At 34.3% G+C, this 19,378-nt stretch overlaps 1 protein-coding gene across 1 annotated transcript; it reads right to left on the reverse strand.

Moving 5' to 3' along the window:
* Positions 1-6,331: 6,331 nt before the first annotated feature.
* Positions 6,332-15,860, reverse strand: LOC130826512 (uncharacterized). Its single transcript, XM_057692094.1, has 13 exons — positions 15,837-15,860; positions 15,225-15,793; positions 14,957-15,143; positions 14,771-14,845; positions 14,280-14,719; positions 14,142-14,235; positions 13,181-13,759; positions 12,756-12,868; positions 12,440-12,641; positions 12,187-12,294; positions 8,951-9,001; positions 8,711-8,881; positions 6,332-6,364 (listed from the first exon to the last, which is right to left on the reverse strand). The coding sequence occupies exons 1-13, from the start codon at positions 15,858-15,860 to the stop codon at positions 6,332-6,334; spliced, it is 2,646 nt and encodes an 881-aa protein (XP_057548077.1).
* Positions 15,861-19,378: the final 3,518 nt, after the last annotated feature.

The following is a 19,378-nucleotide window of genomic DNA, read 5'->3' on the forward strand; positions in this document are numbered from 1 at the left end:
TAACCTTTGTATTATATTGGGGCATCACTACCATATATGAAAATACATCGTAACAAAAAGTGATTAAAGTTCAATACCATTTTTTAAGGAAACCACTAAAATGTTTCGTTTCAATCCTTCTTAAAGTAAATATACTTAAAAGGGTTTTGAAATTCATTCAAAAAAACTAGAATATAATTCATAAGTCTATAATGTCATTATGAAAAAAGATTTCATAGAACACTGTTTTCTTAAATACAAGATAATTTTGTCGGTAATAAAATCAATAATTGATTTACAAAATACATATTAATTCTCCAACAAGGCCCAAATTAATCAAGTCATTATAATACCTTATTTAAAATGAATTTAAGGTTGTCCCATCAGATTATAATTGGTTATGCGAATTTACAACAATCTTACAATTATTTTCAACAATTTGGGTATTTACCGTTATTTAAATTGTGTCTTAAATCCGTAAAATTTATAAACCATCTAATTTAAACTTATTTTATACTATGAGGCAGTAGGTTATTAATATAATTATAAATTTTTGATATAGGTCTATTTTTACCTAAATTTAATTAACAATATTACACCTTTTGATAAATAAATATTTTCTATTAATTTGATAATTTAGTAAATAATTAATAATTTATTTTATAAAATTATACCAAAGTTCCAGAAGTCATATAACATGTTTATTAGGCCATTTGAACTTATAAAAGTCATGTATGTTGTTTTATGTATAGACATTTTATCGATAGATAGAATAAAATAGGTTTAAAATTATTTGAGTCCGAATAAAATATTATAAAAATTTATATGATATTCAAGAAGCTATTTTAAGGGGTATAAAGTTTTAAATAATCATTAAAAATCATGTGTGATATTTTTAATAATTAATATCGTTATTTTACCGATAAACGAAATAAAATTTATTTAAGTCCATATATGGTCACGAAAATCCATATACATTTTTGAACATGTATCTACTATTTATATGAGTGTCTCAATAAATTTGCATGTCCAAAAGACATCATTTAGTATTTATTTTATATTTTACCGTTTTCAAACTTACCGATTATTAATAACCGAGTAAAATTATTAAAGTCCTTAAATGTCAACGAAACCTTCCCAAACTTTTACCAATGTTACCTATTATTCATATTAGAATGTGATAAAAATTTCGAGTCCATATGTCTTTGTTTGGTAATTATTTTATATTTTACCATTTTACAATTTACCGTTAAACAATTTAACGATTATTCAAAAATCATTAAAAAAAAATTCCAAACTAAATATATTCTGGCCAAATCTGGTTGGAGACATTATAATATGTTTTTATTAATTATTTATGATGACGAAGAGTTCATCTAATACCATGTTTTATAATAAGAGTATTTAACACCTTAAAATACATTAAAATATCAATTTAACGAATAATCTCGACAAAAACTAATCAAGAAATTTTCTTAACATATAGCTACTGGAAATTTCTTTTAAAATGAATTTCAAATATTTTCAAATTCATATAATCATTTCCATCACAACAACTTTCACAAAGTAGTGTTAAACATGCCTTTAAACATACAATAATTTATAAAATCAACATGCATGATGCCCACAATAATAATACATGTAATAAATTATTCCATACTCAAATTTATCATTTTGACATCATTTTTCAAGATTTAAGAACTTCTCTTCGGGAATTTTATTTTTTTAAAAACAAGATTATACACAAACTTTCCCAACTTGTTCTTAAATCCTTTAAAATCACCCATGTGACATACCTCAACTCCAAGCCTACATGATTATTCCGTAAACTCCCACGTAAGCTCCTACGTGTTCTTAGAAGTGGTTCTAACTTCGGGTCCTTGCCCTACAAGTCTCAACTCCAACTCTTCAACTAAACATATTGCATTCATCCAAAAATCAATAATAATTTTTGATTTCTAACATGCACTTAACTTTTCCTAGTTAGAGTTGTTAAATTAATACTTGTGATGATTTTAACATATTTGGAGTATAATTATTATGTTGAGCAACATACTTAGTTAAGTCCCATAATTTCACTTGAATTTTAAGTAACAAAATTTATATGTTTGTGGAAAAAACATCTTCTTACTTTCTATTATGCCAATTTTTATAGATGTATAAGTGATGATTTCTTAGTTTAGAGATAAATTACTCATTTTATAATGATCTTAGTTCATAGAAAGATCATGTAAAAAAATGTTTTACATGAGCAAGTTTTAACAAAAACTAGTGGAATAAAGAAATGAACATAACTTACTCTATACTTGGTGGATTTCTTCAAGTTTGGTAATTGTGGAAAGCTCTTAAGATGAAGATTATTTTATGAGAGATTTGAGTTTATAAACATAAATTTTCAGAAGTTTTAGATGGGTTTTTGAAGAAGATTTGATGAGAAAAGAAGGTGTTTTAGTTATTGAAAGTTTGAAGGATTCTAGTGTTTGTTCATGGATGAACTTGGGAGCAATGTGTTGGGGTTTATGGCTGAATAATTATTCAGAAACTAGAGTGTTTTTGCTTCAAATATTTGCCTCTTGCATGCTTGTAATGATGCACAAGCTTTGGGTAGAACAAAAGGGGTTTCTGGGTAGAGTTTTTAGCTTGTCTATGTAAGTATACAAAGGGCTATAAGGGGAGTAGGACAGCTTTAGCATGGCTGGTTGGGGTTGTTTTTTTGGTGATTTTTGTCCATCATTTGATCTATTATGGTGTAGGAAAGGTTTATCTAAGATAGTTTAAGGTTTGGGTAAAAATTTTTGTACATGTAACAAGTTATGTAACTTGTACTTCATGTTTAAAAATCACTTGTATATGTGTGAAATATTTAATTTACTCCCATCAAGGTTATATAATATGCTTGGGTAATAATTAAAATTTTCTCGAACTGTTATGGGTTGTTGCTCAACTTTAAGTTTTACCTCCAAAGTTTACGTTACTTGTTACACTTCATAACTACGTTACGAGTTGACGAGTTTCTAATCATCATAGAAATTTTTCAAATTACTACCATCACTAATTAAAATTTAATTAGTAACGCACAAAAATATAAAAAAAAATTAGGCGCTAAAAACGACTAATGAAATCTCATTAATAATTCGATTGTTTCACCACCTATCTCCCTTCCTATGCCCACCTGCATTCAACCAACTAATTGTCAAATGGCAACACCATCGCATGTTCCAAAGAACACAATTACCAGCACACGTCAGAGACTTCATACTCGACAAGCTTTTATCATATAAAGTAATAAGAAATAATTTCATCCTAGCGTACAAAGGCTCTAACAAGCTTTTGTCATACTCGACTTATAATTCCCCAACTCGTGTTGTTACCCATCCAGATCCGATCGCTAGAGTTTTATATAAATATAGAAAAATACACAAGGTAAAGCAAATCCCAAGACAGCCCCCGATCTAAGACGTTGCCCATTTTGATCGAGTTGTCATAGGTAGTATACATACCCCCATGGTGGCTCTTATTAGAACCCTTACCAAAGGAACAAATAATAATAATGCCAACCCTATAAGGGTACCCAAAGTATCCTATACCAACCCTATTTTAGTAAATAACACATTCATCCTCAAGTTGTATGTTAAACTCTTTTTCAAATTATTTGAGGTGTATAATCCTTAAGTGATATACAACTTCACACCATAGAATGAATACACCATTCCTTAATGTAACCAACTACGTACATAATTATGAATTAAGTGTGTACCTTGACAGCACGTAAAATCCAACACATATCACTGCACGCATGATATTTAACATCTTATGATTCGAGATCCTAAACACAAACACACACACACGCACACACAAAAATCACATACTAACATTTGTTCACACATCGAATCCACTCTATACTATCAAGGCATTACTATACTTAATAATATTAAATGACTAAATCACTAAATCTCAATGTTCCTTATTTTCCAAAACAACCAGAAACTTTGCAGCCCTTGTCGGTTAACTTATGAACTTCAAATTGATAATCCAATTTCACCAATGTGTCCGGAACGTATCAATTACCTTTGGCACTAAATTTCATAATTTTTCACACCCGTTTACTATTATTAACTCATTTTGTCGTTAAAGCGATTTTTAATTCAATTGGGTGTAAAAATATGAAATGAAACGCACCCGAACAATGAAGGCACGCGGCACGCGTCCTAAGACAAAAGATTATGTCTAAAAGTTAAGTTTACATAATTTTGTTTTTTAATTCCTTTAATCTTGTTCATCAATTCATCGGATTCCGACCACGATGCAAAAATCATAATACGACGTATATACATCTTCACCCAAATATCAAATAAATTAAATCAACCAAAAATTATAAATAATCCAATCTAAATAGAAAATATATATTCTTGACTCTATTTTCATGGTTTTATTTTTATATCCATATTTCATGCATATATACATATATAACAGAACTAAATCCTTTAAAACTAAAAACCAAAATTCCCATATGATGATCAACAACCATATATTATGAACACATATAGTTTTTATTTTCTAAATCATCACGTCCCACACTCTTTTTAAATATATAATCATGTAAAAAATATTTTTGAATAAGATGCACACACACAAAATAAAAAAAGTACTCAAAGATCATATGAAACCATGAACAAAATGCACCTATACTTTTTCATCAACTATACCGTATTGTATATAGAAATATGAACATAATCCTTTAAACAAAATAAAACTTTGTCAAAGGTTTATGAATCAAATGGACTTACCAAGCAAGGATCAAAAAGAATACAATTCAGAACACTTGAACACCAAAAACCAACCCTTGATATATTGTCTTTTTCTCCCTTTTTTCTCTCTAAATTTCGAATGGAATGGGAAAATGAAGGGGAAATTTTCTAATTTTAAGCTTCTAACATTCACATTCATATGTAAATTTAATGCCACATCAAGCCACCTAAGCTTTAAATCCTAAGTTTAATTGTCCATAATATGCATCGAAGGAGGAGTTACATGAACTCCTTCAATACCCCCTACAATCGGCCACACCTTCTTAACTTTACCTTTTTATTTTTATTATTTATTTTTTCTCTATTTAATAATTTGATTACATTATTCAATTAATATGTAAGATGATAAGATACATTAAGGGATAAAGTGTTACGCGATAAAACACACGCACAACGAAATTTAAATGATAGCCAACCTAAAATATACGTAATTTATAATTTTATTGTCTAAAATAAATTACATGAAATATTATTTACATGACATCTTAATGAGGAGTTACATTTTAGAGTATTTAAATATTTTTTGAGAGGGTGACAACAAGGCGTTATCTTTATTAAAAAACTGGTAGTGCCATACAATTTAGACGTCTAATGTTTGAGAAGGCAAACTCACTTCCTACCTCTACAATCATCGAGGAACACGAGCTGTTTGGTCGATTGGGACTATTGGGCTCCAAAAGTTTCAGGAGGTGTCATGCTTGCACATCTGCAACCCCATAAATTCACCGACAGTTCACCTGTATGGTAAAAGAGACCCTATTTTGCGGGTTAATGAATGAATACCCTTTCCAATACCTTGAAGCATCCATTGACAGTTGTGGAGTCATCCTTTCATGCCCCAATAGCCCTGATTATGTTTGATTGCATCTACCTACCTAAGTCTAGCTGGAGATGCCAGAGATTGGCGCAGGTGCATTGCGCCAAACTCCATCATTACATTGGCTCAATTGAAAACTACTTTCTTAGAGAGGTTCTATCCTATGGTGGAAACTTAAGACAGACAGAAAATGATTGTGTCATTCACACAAGAGGATGATGAGAACCTGAGTCAGTAGATTTAAAAGAATGATCCGTGCATGCCTTCACCATGAGTACGGGGAGGAAAATTTGAACACATTTTTCTTTGATGGTCTCAACCTTTCAAACAAGGCATTCTTAGACTCGACGGTAGGTGGCATATTTTCAATGATTTCATGCAATTAAGTCAAGGCTAAGATCGACGAAGAGACTAAGAATAATTCTATTATATAATTGAATAAGTCATTATGTTTTGATAGGATTGGAATCTAAGCCACTTGTGAGCGAAAATTAAGAATTAAAGCATGGCCATGCATTCTGGGCTAATTTATAACTTATGTACCCTTAATTCGAACTATAAGAGAGAAGGAAAGGAATTGCGGTAACATTTTAGGTTCATAAGGAGTTATGAAATATAATAGCACAATCTGATATTGAAAGTTTATAGGAGGTCGAATACTCTCTAGGGAAGGCAGGGAGGTGAATAGAGAGTATGCCCGTTTAAAATTTTTGTCTAGAAGGTTAGTTCAAGAGCTTGGATGACCTTTCAAAACTGTATTCTGGAACATTTTTAGGTCGATTAACAAAACTATAACGTATGTGCGGAAATAAACTTAAACAATAACACACGATATGTTAATGAGGTTCGGTTCTAAACAACCTACTCCCCGCCTATGGGTTCTCTTCCAACCCGTAGGATTCAACGCCTTTTATTAATAGACTTTAAGATAAACTAGAAGATCTCTCTATCTTCTCTGAGCACATTCTTCCCCTTGAAGAACGTCTTATAAGTCCCCTAATAAAAGCAAATCCCAATCTCACAATAGAGATTACAAGTTAAACACTTTAAAAAGTATTCTAAGGTTAGGCGTATTAATCTATGAAACTACTAACTCTTTTTAACACTTAATCCTATTACAAATTGTAAGAGCTAGATGAACTAAGAATTACAACTCTTTTGAATGCTTAGAGAATAATAGATCTTATTTCCACAAGAGAGAAAATTGTAAGAAGAGGTGCAATCTTAATTCTTGCACGAAGCCTTGTATTTATATATGTCACGCCTCAACATATCATTGAAGAAAAAGAAAGCTTCATCCGTCAATTTCGTTGATTTGGTTAATCTGTGCCAGTCTTCAAGATCTTGAATTTTAACTCAAACTGACGTTGCACTGACAGCTCATATAACTACGTCATTGTGTGCTGTTTTTAAATATTAACAACCAATATTGTGCTGCCCCCTTTGAACTCATACAAGATATTGAAAACTCAGCAAAAACCAGATAAAATAACGTGTAAATAATTATTCAAAATTAATTCCTGTTTTGAGCATTGATTTAAATTGACTTTTCCTATTTTTAGTATCAATTTAAATTGTCATCTTATTTATAGGAAAGCTCTTTAATTAGTATAGCTTAACAACTAATTTATATTCAAATATTCAAATATAAACCGTGTGATAACATTTAAATTACAAACCACTATTTTATTCAAAATTTAAACGCAAACTTGTAATTTAAACAACTATTTGAATATCTTGAGCACATGTATAATTCAAGTATTTTAACATTTTGAACATACATATATTTAACTCAAACTTAATTTCAATAAATTTTAACCTATTAAAATATTTAAAAGTTAATTTTAATATACTTTGACCTATTAAAATATTTCAAACTATAATGACAAAAATAACCTTATCTTAAGCATAATTATCTTAAAAACTTTAAACTTATTCCAAGCCTTATAAATTCATCCTTAAGATAGACTTAAGTCATTTAAACGTATTTAAAGCATATTTCAATGTTAGCTAGTTTATCAAATAATCTACCAACATTTAAAATATTTTGAACTTAAAATATATATCAATTATTCACTTTATATTTAATATGATTTTGGACCAACTTAAAAAACTAAATATAATTACTTAATTTATTTGTTTAATTAATATGTGTTTTGAATTATCATCATTTAAGAGAGTTGAGTCTTCAATCTCCCCCTTGATGAAAGTCAAAACCATATTTTCCTAAATCATATTACTAGTTGAACATGAATTGAAAAACATGATAAAAATAGTATAAACCAATAAATTTTCATGCATGGATATTGAAATCATTAATAAGATTATCACAAGTAAACAAATATCTAATCACAATACATGCAAAGGCATAATAATCAGTATTAAATTGTAGCAACACGATCAACAAAGTGTATGATGATTATTAAACGACATAAACAAGAACAATAATCAGTAACTATGAACATATCATCAAAACAAATAATAAAGAAATCATCAAATGAACAACGAACCAAGCATGTACCATAGAATAACAGCAAGCAAGCAAACAAAACCAATAGGAAAGCAAATAAAACGAATAAGAATAAGCAAAGCAAGCAAAGCAAAGCATAAACATAATTTACATAATTTCTCCCCCTTTTTGACTTTCATCAAAAAGTAAACAGGGATGAAAATGTTGGGATGTAAAAAATTTTCAAGCAAACAAATTAGTTTAACTTTAAATATTCTTTATTGATTAAAGGTATTTAATTGTAAATCCCACTTTTATATATTTATTTGTAACAAATGATTTTTAGAAATTGAAATTTAATTTTCAATTTTCAAAAACATGTATAAAGACGTATATATGCAACCATAATAAAATCATGTAAATAAAATGAAATACTCCCCCTAAATATTAGTATTTAGTAATATTTTACCTTTACTATTGAACCCTTACTCCCCCTTAGTTCATGCAACATCATTTAACATGCCAAGTTCTATACGAATATATGAAAAACGATCAGGACTTAAAGGTTTTGTAAATATATCAGCTAATTGATTTTTTATAGAAATAAAAGATAGAGTAACCTTTTTCAACATGATCACGTATGAATTGGTGACGAACCTTAATGTGTTTAGTACGTGAATGTTGTCCCGGATTTTTAGTAATACAAATTGCGCTTGTATTATCACATTTGATTGGAATAACTTTGAGATCAACTCCAAGATCTTGAAGTTGTTGTGCAATCCATAATATTTGAGAGCAACATGCACCAGCAGCTGTATTGAGCTTCAGCTATAGATAAAGCAACTGAATTTTTCTTTTTAGAATACCATGAAATCAATGAATTTCCCAAGAATTGACACGATCCTGAAGTGCTCTTTCTATCCACCTTATAACCAGCATAATCATCATCTGAAAAACAAATCAAACCAAAATCTCCACAACTAGGGTACCATAGACCGAAGTCTTTAGTCCCATAAAAATATCTAAAGATTCTCTTAACTGTTGTTAAGTGAGATTCTTTTGGGTTAGCTTGAAAACGTGCACATAAGCAAACACTAAACATAATATCAGGAAGACTAGCAGTTAAATACAATAAAGAACCAATCATACATCTATAAGTCTTTTGATCAACACTCTTACCATTTGTGTCTTGGTCTAGACTTAGTGTTGCTGTAACGGCCCGATTTAAGTGACCCGAAAAATCATATGAAAACATGATCCCGGTTCATAAACGGACACAAATAAAATTATTTTTTTTTTTACTCGGATCGTCAACGTTCCAACGGTAAAGGAATATGGTCAACGCAAGAAACAACGCCAAACAAAGAAAACAAGTCAGCGGAAGTCTTTACATACAACTCGAGTGCCTACCGGCCTCTAGACTAGCTAAAAAGTTGTACGAAATAAAAAGAAAAACGTCATAAACTTTCGTTACATAAACGGAGTTATTTCGACTCATAAAATTATTACAAATATATCTTACTCTTGATGGTTATGGGTTCTAAGCTGAGTCCTCACTCCAACCCCCACCTGCAATCAACCTACTGCACGTCGTATGACAACACATAGCACGTTCCAAAGAACAACCAATACACGTCAGAGATTTCATACATATGTCAAACAGGTTGAATACAAGCATTGTGTTTATCCTAGCATGCAAAGGCTCTAATATATATTCATTATTCAATATCTCCAATCTTGTAACGTTGCCCGTCCTGTTCGGGTCGTTCAAGTATAAACCATTTATTTCTTTTAGATAATTCCAACTTGTAACGTTGCCCGTCCTGTTCGGGTCGTTCAAGTATAAATTCAAATATTTTTGGTGGAATACACTTGGGAGAGCTAATCCCAAGGCAACCACCGACCTAAGACGTTGCCCGTCCTGTTCGGGTCGCCAAAGGCTAAAGTATGCATACCCCCATGGTGACCGTAATGATCCAAAACTGCCATGGGAACAATAATTATAATAATCCAAACCAATCGTTAACCCCTTTGGGTAACATAACCAAACGTCAACCCCTTTGGGTGACAAACACATAAATTCTCAATTTCCAATTAATTATTTCATATTATTGGAGGTGTCTAATCCTTATGTGATTTACAATGCCTCGATTAGAAATGAAACAACACTACTTGCACCACCATATAAACAGTATGGTCTAAGCGTGTACCTTAAACGCTGCAAACACACGTTGCTCAAGCACAATAGGAATTTCGCCCTCTTATAAATCGAGGTCCTATATAACACACACAAAACGATCACATATTAGATCGTGTTTACACATTTAATCCACTCCATACCACTAAGATATCACTAAGACTTGATAATTTTAAATGTTTTCATCCAACTTCCAATGATTCCAAAAATTAATTTCTGACCAGAAACTTTATTGGCCATTTCAGACAGTTTAGAAAATTCAAATGAAAAATCCGACTTCGCCGTTGCGTTCGGAACGCGTCAATTACCTTGGGTACCAAATTTTATAATTTCTAACATCCATTTACTATTTTTATTTATTTTAAGCGTTTAACGAGTTTTTAACGCAACGGTGCATAAAACAACGAAAAACGACTAACATTTCCGAGTCGGTACCTCTAACGAGGCGGAACAGCTGCTGCCGCCTACATTTATATATTATTATTATTTTTTTTTATTCATTATTATTATTAGTTTATATATACATTATCAACCCTTTTTAAATCTCATGACCAAAATAATTCTTGCAAGGTCACATTCACAAATCCTTCAAGAGACTTGAAATTTCATAAATTATAATAACTAAATTAAATACTTAATTCTCTTAACAAATTAAATTTTGTAGAGAATTACAAAACTAAATCACCCTTTTAAATCAAGACACACATATATATAAATATAACACAATCCTTCAAGTAAATCAAATTTTGCTAAAGGATTATTAAACCCTTGGATGACTACATAACTTAATCCATACCAACTTAATTTTTACTAACATATTGAAATTTAGTTAGAGAAATTTAAACCATAAAAGAAATTTATTTGAATATCAACAAAACTCAATTCTTATAAAAAAATTTAAACTTTGTTAAAGAATATAAATCAAGAACATAACTTAATCCTTTTAACAAAATTAAGGTTTATTAAAGGATTGTTAAAGAAAATTACATAAAAATATACTCAATCCTCCTCAAAGTCATAGGATATCATCATACATAAAATGTAATTCATCTTAGAAAACCTTGTATATAAAATCTATAACTAGCAATTCAATTAGACTTACCTCTTTGATCAAAAGATTGAATGGAAGAACAAGAGAATAATTTTTTTTTTCTTGAAATGCCGAATCACAAGCCCAAAGGAGAGAATTTTTCTGATTTTTTTTTGTTCAATTGGAAGCTTAGAAGGGTGAAGAACTCAAATGGTTTTCAAAAGGATTAATAGGCAATTAAAGGATGAGCTTAATGTGCCTTAATACACACTTATGAGAGGAGTTACAAGACTCCTCCCATTCCTTCACACAACCGGTCACCCTTCCCCTTCCCTAATCTTTTATCTTTTTTAATTAATTAATTACTTAATTATATAATTGTCTATTTTTTTTGTTAAAAGCAGAAAAGAAATATTACGCAATAACAACGTATGCGATAAAACGCGTTACCGTTAAATAAACTTTCTTCGTTTCTTATAATTAACCATGTAAAATAATATAATTCAATATTACTTATTTATTTTATTTTGTTATACTTTATTTTATTATATTTTTTTTTTTTTTTAACCCGATAATTTACGGGGTGTTACAGACTACCCCCCTTAAAAGAAGTTACGTCCTCGTAACTTGCATGGCAACGAAAAACGCTGAACACACATGTTATCATAACACAACACTTGCAAAAAGGCAAAACGACCAACCAAAAGATTTATCATTATTCGTGCGAAATTCCTATCGCCCTCTACCCCCCTTAAGAAGTTACGTCCCCGTAATGCTACTAACCTGAAAGAGGTGATGGTACTTTTCTCGCATAGAGTCTTCCGTTTCCCATGTAGCCGCTTTATGCTCGTGATTTGACCATAGGACCTTTACCATAGTTATATTCTTTCGTCGCGTACTACGGACCTTCGTGTCCAAGATTCTGACCGGTTTCTCAGAGTAAGACAAGGATATATCCAAATCTAAAGGTTCGAGATCTAAGACATGAGAGGCTGCGACAAGATATCGCTTAAGCTGCGACACATGGAATACGTCATGTACCTTTTTTCAAGGAGTTTGGAAGGGCTAACCGATAAGCCACCTTACCCACACGTTCCAAAATTTCATATGGTCCTATGAATCGAGGGCTCAACTTTCCACGAATACCAAAACGGATTACTCTGCGCACGGGTGACACGCGAAGTAATACGCGTTCGCCCACAGTGAACTCTTCTGGTCGTCGCTTCAAATCAGCATAAGACTTTTGACGATCCTGTGCCGCTTTTAAACGATCCCTTATCAACTTCACTTTTGCAGTCATCTGAAATAACAACTCAGGTCCCAAGGTCACCGCTTCGGTGAAATCATCCCAATAAACCGGACTACGACAACGACGCCCATACAAAGCCTCAAATGGAGCCATCTGTATAGATGTCTGATAACTGTTGTTGCAAGAAAATTCGACCAGGTCCAAATATTCATCCCACGACCCTTGCCATTCCATGGCAATAGCGCGCAACATATCTTCTAGAATCTGATTTATCCGTTCCGTCTGCCCATCCGTCTGTGGGTGGGAAGACGTACTATAAAGTAACGTATTGCCAATTGCCTGATGCAAGGTTTGCCAAAATTGTGACAAATACCGTGTATCTCTATTGGACACAATAGTACGGGGCACACCATGAAATCGCACGACATACTTAATGTAAGCTCGAGCTAACTGTTCCATCTCCCAACGACAACTGATAGGGATGAAACGGGCTGACTTAGTCAAACGGTCCACTATGACCCATGATGCATCATTTCCCGCCTTCGTCCGGGGTAAACCCACATTAAAATCCATAGAGATATCATCCCACTTCCATACCGGTATCTCCAAAGGTTGTAGTAAACCTCCTGGTCTTTTATGCTCACTTTTAACCTTTTGACAAGTCAAACAGGGCGTGGCATAATCTGCAATATCCTTCTTCATCCCAGACCACCAAAACATTAGCTTAAGGTCTTGATACATTTTGTCACCGCCCAGATGGACTGAAAATTTTGTACAATGGGCCTCATCCAAGATACGTTCCTTCAAAGATTCTTCCCCTGTCGGCAAACACCAGCGACCATTGAACCTCAAGCTCCCATCTTCATGAACAAAGAATCCCTCCACTTTTCCTTCCCGAGCTTGCTCCTTCAACTTCAATAGTTTCGGGTCTTTATCTTGGGAATTCAAAATTTCTTCAAAGAAGGAAAGTCGAATAGACAAAGCATTCAGACATCCCTGTAATTCACCCTTACACACCACTTCCATGTTCAACCTCGCAAAATCCCGATGCAACTCTTCAACTTCGTCCAAGGCGGACATCGAGTGATTGGACTTCCTACTCAACGCATCGGCTACTAAATTTGCTCGTCCCTCATGATATATGAACTCCAAATCATAATCTGTCATCAACTCTAGCCACCGACGTTGTCGAATGTTTAAATCGAACTGAATGTAGAGATACTTCAGACTCTGATGATCAGTGTAGATCCTACATTTGACGCCATACAAGTAATGCCGCCATATTTTGAGAGTAAACACTATAGCAGCTAACTCCAGATCATGGGTAGTATAATTAACTTCATGTACTTTCATCTGTCATGATGCGTAAGCAATCACCTTACGGTCCTGCATCAGTACACAACCCAATCCTTTCTTCGATGCGTCACTGTAAACAATATAATCCAACTTTGGGTCAGGTAGAGTAAGAACAGGGGCCGTAGTTAACCTTTCCTTCAAAGTCACGAAGGCCTGTTCACACTCGTCAGTCCACTCGAACTTCTTCTCTTTCTTCATCAATGAAGTCATGGGCCGAGCAATACGCGAGTAATCCTTAGCAAAACGACGGTAATACCCGGCCAAGCCTAAGAAACTTCGCACCTCGGTGACGTTCTTGGGTGACGAACAACTTCGAACTGCCTCCACCGTCACCGGATCCACCGAAATACCTTCCTTAGAAACAAAATGACCCAAAAATGATACCTTTTCCAACCAGAATTCACACTTTGACAATTTTGCGTACAACTTGTTTTCTCGCAGGGTTTGCAGGACAAATCGTAGATGTTTCTGATGTTCATCTCGGTCCTTCGAATAGACCAATATGTCATCAATAAAGATAACGACGAATTTATCCAGGTACGCACTAAACACTTGGTTAATTAAGCACATGAATGCAGCTGGAGCATTTGTCAACCCAAACGGCATCACGGTGAACTCATAATGTCCATCACGTGTTCTGAAAGCGGTTTTATGTATATCCCCTTCAGCTATTCTTAGCTGATGATAACCCGATCTTGAGTCAATTTTAGAAAAGATCTCGGCTCCTCTCAATTGATCAAATAAGTCATCTATCCGGGGTAACGGGTATTTATTCTTAACGGTTACCTTGTTTAACTCTCTGTAGTCGATGCATAATCTCAAACTACCATCTTTCTTTCTCACAAACAAAACTGGAGCGCCCCAAGGTGAAACACTAGGTCGAACATAACCCTTTTCCAACAATTCTTCAAGCTGAGACTTTAATTCCTCCATCTCTTTCGGAGCCATACGATAAGGGGCCTTAGAAATCGGCCCAGTCCCAGGTATCAAGTCTATCGTGAAGTCAATATCCCGTTGAGGTGGCATACCGGGAATCTCGTCAGGAAAAACATCCAAAAATTCATTCACTACAGCAATATCCTTGGGGTCCTCCTCCTTCTTTCCCCCTTGGCTGATATGACGTAAGTACAAAGGGTGTCCCTGCTTCATGAGTCTTTGCAATTCTAAAGTCGATACCAAATTCGTTCGGGGTCCTTTTTGAAATTTCCGATATCTAACCTTTTCCCCTCTTGGTCCTTCTAGCGTCACTCTCTGCTCCCTACATTCTATAGTGGCTTTATATTTTCCTAACCAGTCCATCCCCAAAATTACCTCTAAGCCTTCCATATCTAACACATACAAGTCACTAGGAAAAATGACCTTCCTTATTCTTAAGGGCACTTCCTTATACAATCTATCACAATTGTACAATCTTCCCGATGGAACAGCCACTATATAAGAAACTTTTTCAGATGTTCCTAAATTCAACTCCTCTACTTTACTCTTTGCAAGAAATGAACATGTTGCACCCGAGTCAAAAAGTACATTAACAACTACAGAATGAATGGTGAACGTACTTGTAACTACATCCGTTGCTTGGTCAGCTTCCCTTGCACTGACCGCAGTTACCCGTCCACCAAACGGCTGTGCATTTATTACTTCCACTTGATTACCCCCACGTTGCATACCTGACCCTTCGATTCGGTTTCCATCCACCCGGGCTTGTCCCCTACTAATAGGTCGCTGAAACCTCTGAGCAGTGTTTCCATGATTACCATTTTCGTACTGCAGGTTGACTTGCCTTTCGGAGTTATTAAAATTCTGCTGCTGGTGCTGCCCACCCGGCTGTTGACTCCCACTCCCTTTCTTTATGTAGCATTTATACTCCCTATGTCCCCTCTTGTGGCAAAAATTACATTCAACCAAATCCTATCACAATTCTTTCCAGGATAGTTTCCCCTGCATCTTCTACAGAAATATTTCCTTTCATTGCCATCTCGGTCCAGTAATGGCTTAGCAGGCTTCACGTCTCCCCTAAACCCAGAATTTGTACTAGATCAACTTCCCTGAAAATTTTCGAAAGTTCTAGCTTTCTTTTGATAAAAGTCCGACGAAATCCCTGATGTCTGGCCTGCAATCTCCTTCCTCTTCTCAGGGTCCTTACCCTTCTCTTTTTTGTTCTCCTTCCTCAGAATGTTCTCTATTTGAGACGCACGCTTGTACATCTGTTCCATGGTGTTATAGCGGTCGCTCTCAATATGTTTTTGAATGTCATATGACAATCCCAGTTCAAATCGCTGCATCTTTTTCTCCTTAGTGGGAACATCGTCAGGACAGTACTGAATATATTCCATAAACTTTCGGTAATATTCATCAACAGTCATGTCTCCCATTTCCAAACGAGCGAACTCGTTTGACTTATCTTTTCTGACGTGCAAAGGGTATAATTTCTCTCGCATAGCCCTTTTAAACAAATCTCAATTAAAGACTCCATGAGTTTGTTCTAATAACCCAGATCTACTATTTGCCCACCAATAGTCGGCTTCACCAACCAAATAAAACGCAGCCTGGTTGACCTTCAATTCCTCTGGGCATTCAACCACATCAAAAAGTTTGTCAAAATTTCCTTAACCAGAGCTCGAGTTCCGATGGTTCCCCCTTACCATTGAAAGTCGAGGGTTTGCTCTGACTGATCCTCTTACTCATATCAGAGGCTAATTCCGACACAGATCTCTCTCGTGGAGTGCCCACATCAGTAAGAGCTCTTACTAAACTCCTTAGTGTACGGTTGGCACTGTTTCTAGAAAGTGTCTTTCTTGACAAAGGAGGCATCTTATTTTAACGCCAAGCGTCCCAAGTGTCAGCACTCTCATCATAGCTTGCTAAGTCAAAGTCCTCATCATTTGCATCTTCCCCAGAATCAGAGCTGAAGTTCGAGTGCGCATCTTCTGATTCATTATCACTATTCCTAGGGTGGTCTATTGATACTTCCTCCACGTCTTCTTCGGGATCCTCTTCATTTGAGCAACCCCTATCAAACCCAGTCCCATATCCATACAGATCATAGTGCGACCCCCAAATGCCACTCTCATCTTCGCTGGAAATCTCTACATAATTAGGTGGTTCTCGCTTAGGCTCCCACATTTCGACATCACTCTCCGATTGAACCTCGGTTTCCACTAGTGGAGGGACGGGTAGGTTCCGCTCCTTCAAGGGTTCCATGACCACATCAGCGTCGTCCGATATGTGGGTCTCGCCCTCCTCCTCGGGTTCTACATTTTTCCTAGATTCAGACAAACGACGTAACTCTTTTAGGTCTAAAACTAAATCATAACATACCCTATCAGCCTTTGCCTTAACCATACGCATCCTCTCCCTATAATCTCGGATACTTTCACCATCCCTTATTTTCCAAATATCAGCATTGGAGACTTCTCTCTAGGCAGTCTCTAGGTCAAACATCGGTATCTTACTAGACTTCCCGAGGGTGAGTGAGTCCAAGGGTGTTTTTCTCTTATCCATAAATCTTGATTCTACTCGGAAGTACAAACAAAACATTACTATCACAAACAACCTACAACGCAAACACATTCCAACAATTTTACGTCCCAACGACTACTTCCCAACTCTCTACTAAGGTTGTTAATTCCTTTATCATATGAGGAACGTTGGCTCTGATACCAATTGTAACGGCCCGATTTAAGTGACCCGAAAAATCATATGAAAACATGATCCCGGTTCATAAACAGACACAAATAAAATTATTTTTTTTTTACTCGGATCGTCAACGTTCCAACGGTAAAGGAATATGGTCAACGCAAGAAATAACACCAAACAAAGAAAACAAGTCAGCGGAAGTCTTTACATACAACTCGAGTGCCTACCGGCCTCTAGACTAGCTAAAAAGTTGTACGAAATAAAAAGAAAAACGTCATAAACTTTCGTTACATAAACGGAGTTATTTCGACTCATAAACTTATTACAAAATATATCTTAGTCTTTATGGTTACGGGTTCTAAGCTGAGTCCTCACTCCAACCCCTACCTACAATCAACCTACTGCACGTCGTATGACAACACATAGCAGATTCCAAAGAACAACCAATACACGTCAGAGATTTCATACATATGTCAAACAGGTTGAATACAAGCATTGTGTTTATCCTAGCATGCAAAGGCTCTAATATATATTCATTATTCAATATCTCCAATCTTGTAACATTGCCCGTCCTGTTCGGGTCGTTCAAGTATAAACCATTTATTTCTTTTAGATAATTACAACTTGTAATGTTGTCCGTCCTGTTCGGGTCGTTCAAGTATAAATTCAAATATTTTTGGTGGAATACACTTGGGAGAGCTAATCCCAAGGCAACCACCAACCTAAGACGTTGCCCGTCCTGTTCGGGTCGCCAAAGGCTAAAGTATGCATACCCCCATGGTGACCGTAATGATCCAAATCTGCCATGGGAACAATAATTATAATAATCCAAACCAATCGTTAACCCCTTTGGGTAACATAACCAAACGTCAACCCTTTTGGGTGACAAACACATAAATTCTCAATTTCCAATTAATTATTTCATATTATTGGAGGTGTCTAATCCTTATGTGATTTACAATGCCTCGATTAGAAATGAAACAACACTACTTGCACCACCATATAAACAGTATGGTCTAAGCGTGTACCTTAAACGCTGCAAACACACGTTGCTCAAGCACAATAGGAATTTCGCCCTCTTATAAATCGAGGTCCTATATAACACACACAAAACGATCACATATTAAATCGTGTTTACACATTTAATCCACTCCATACCACTAAGATATCACTAAGACTTGATAATTTTAAATGTTTTCATCCAACTTCCAATGATTCCAAAAATTAATTTCCGACCAGAAACTTTATTGGCCATTTCAGACAGTTTAGAAAATTCAAATGAAAAATCCGACTTCGGCGTTGCGTTCGGAACACGTCAATTACCTTGGGTACCAAATTTTGTAATTTCTAACATCCATTTACTATTTTTAATTATTTTAAGCGTTTAACGAGTTTTTAACGCAACGGTGCATAAAACAACGAAAAACGACTAACATTTCCGAGTCGGTACCTCTAACGAGACGGAACAGCTGCTGCCGCCTACATTTATATATTATTATTATTTTTTTTTATTCATTATTATTATTAGTTTATATATACATTATCAACCCTTTTTAAATCTCATGACCAAAATAATTCTTGCAAGGTCACATTCACCAAATCCTTCAAGAGACTTGAAATTTCATAAATTATAATAACTAAATTAAATACTTAATTCTCTTAACAAATTAAATTTTGTAGAGAATTACAAAACTAAATCACCCTTTTAAATCAAGACACACATATATATAAATATAACACAATCCTTCAAGTAAATCAAATTTTGCTAAAGGATTATTAAACCCTTGGATGACTACATAACTTAATCCATACCAACTTAATTTCTACTAACATATTGAAATTTAGTTAGAGAAATTT

The sequence above is a fragment of the Amaranthus tricolor genome, chromosome 11 (assembly GCF_026212465.1).
Source record: "Amaranthus tricolor cultivar Red isolate AtriRed21 chromosome 11, ASM2621246v1, whole genome shotgun sequence".
Taxonomy (NCBI): Eukaryota; Viridiplantae; Streptophyta; class Magnoliopsida; order Caryophyllales; family Amaranthaceae; genus Amaranthus; species Amaranthus tricolor.

Excerpts from the sequence above, each read along its gene's own strand:
- LOC130826512 (XM_057692094.1), bottom strand. The coding sequence starts at position 15,860 with ATGGCAATGAAAGGAAATATTTCT. Across the intron at positions 15,144-15,224 it reads GTCATTTTTCCTAGTGACTT|GGAGCAGAGAGTGACGCTAG; the intron begins GTATGTGTTAGA and ends TATAGAATGTAG. Across the intron at positions 14,846-14,956 it reads AGGACCCCAAGGATATTGCT|GCCCCTTATCGTATGGCTCC; the intron begins GTAGTGAATGAA and ends CCGATTTCTAAG.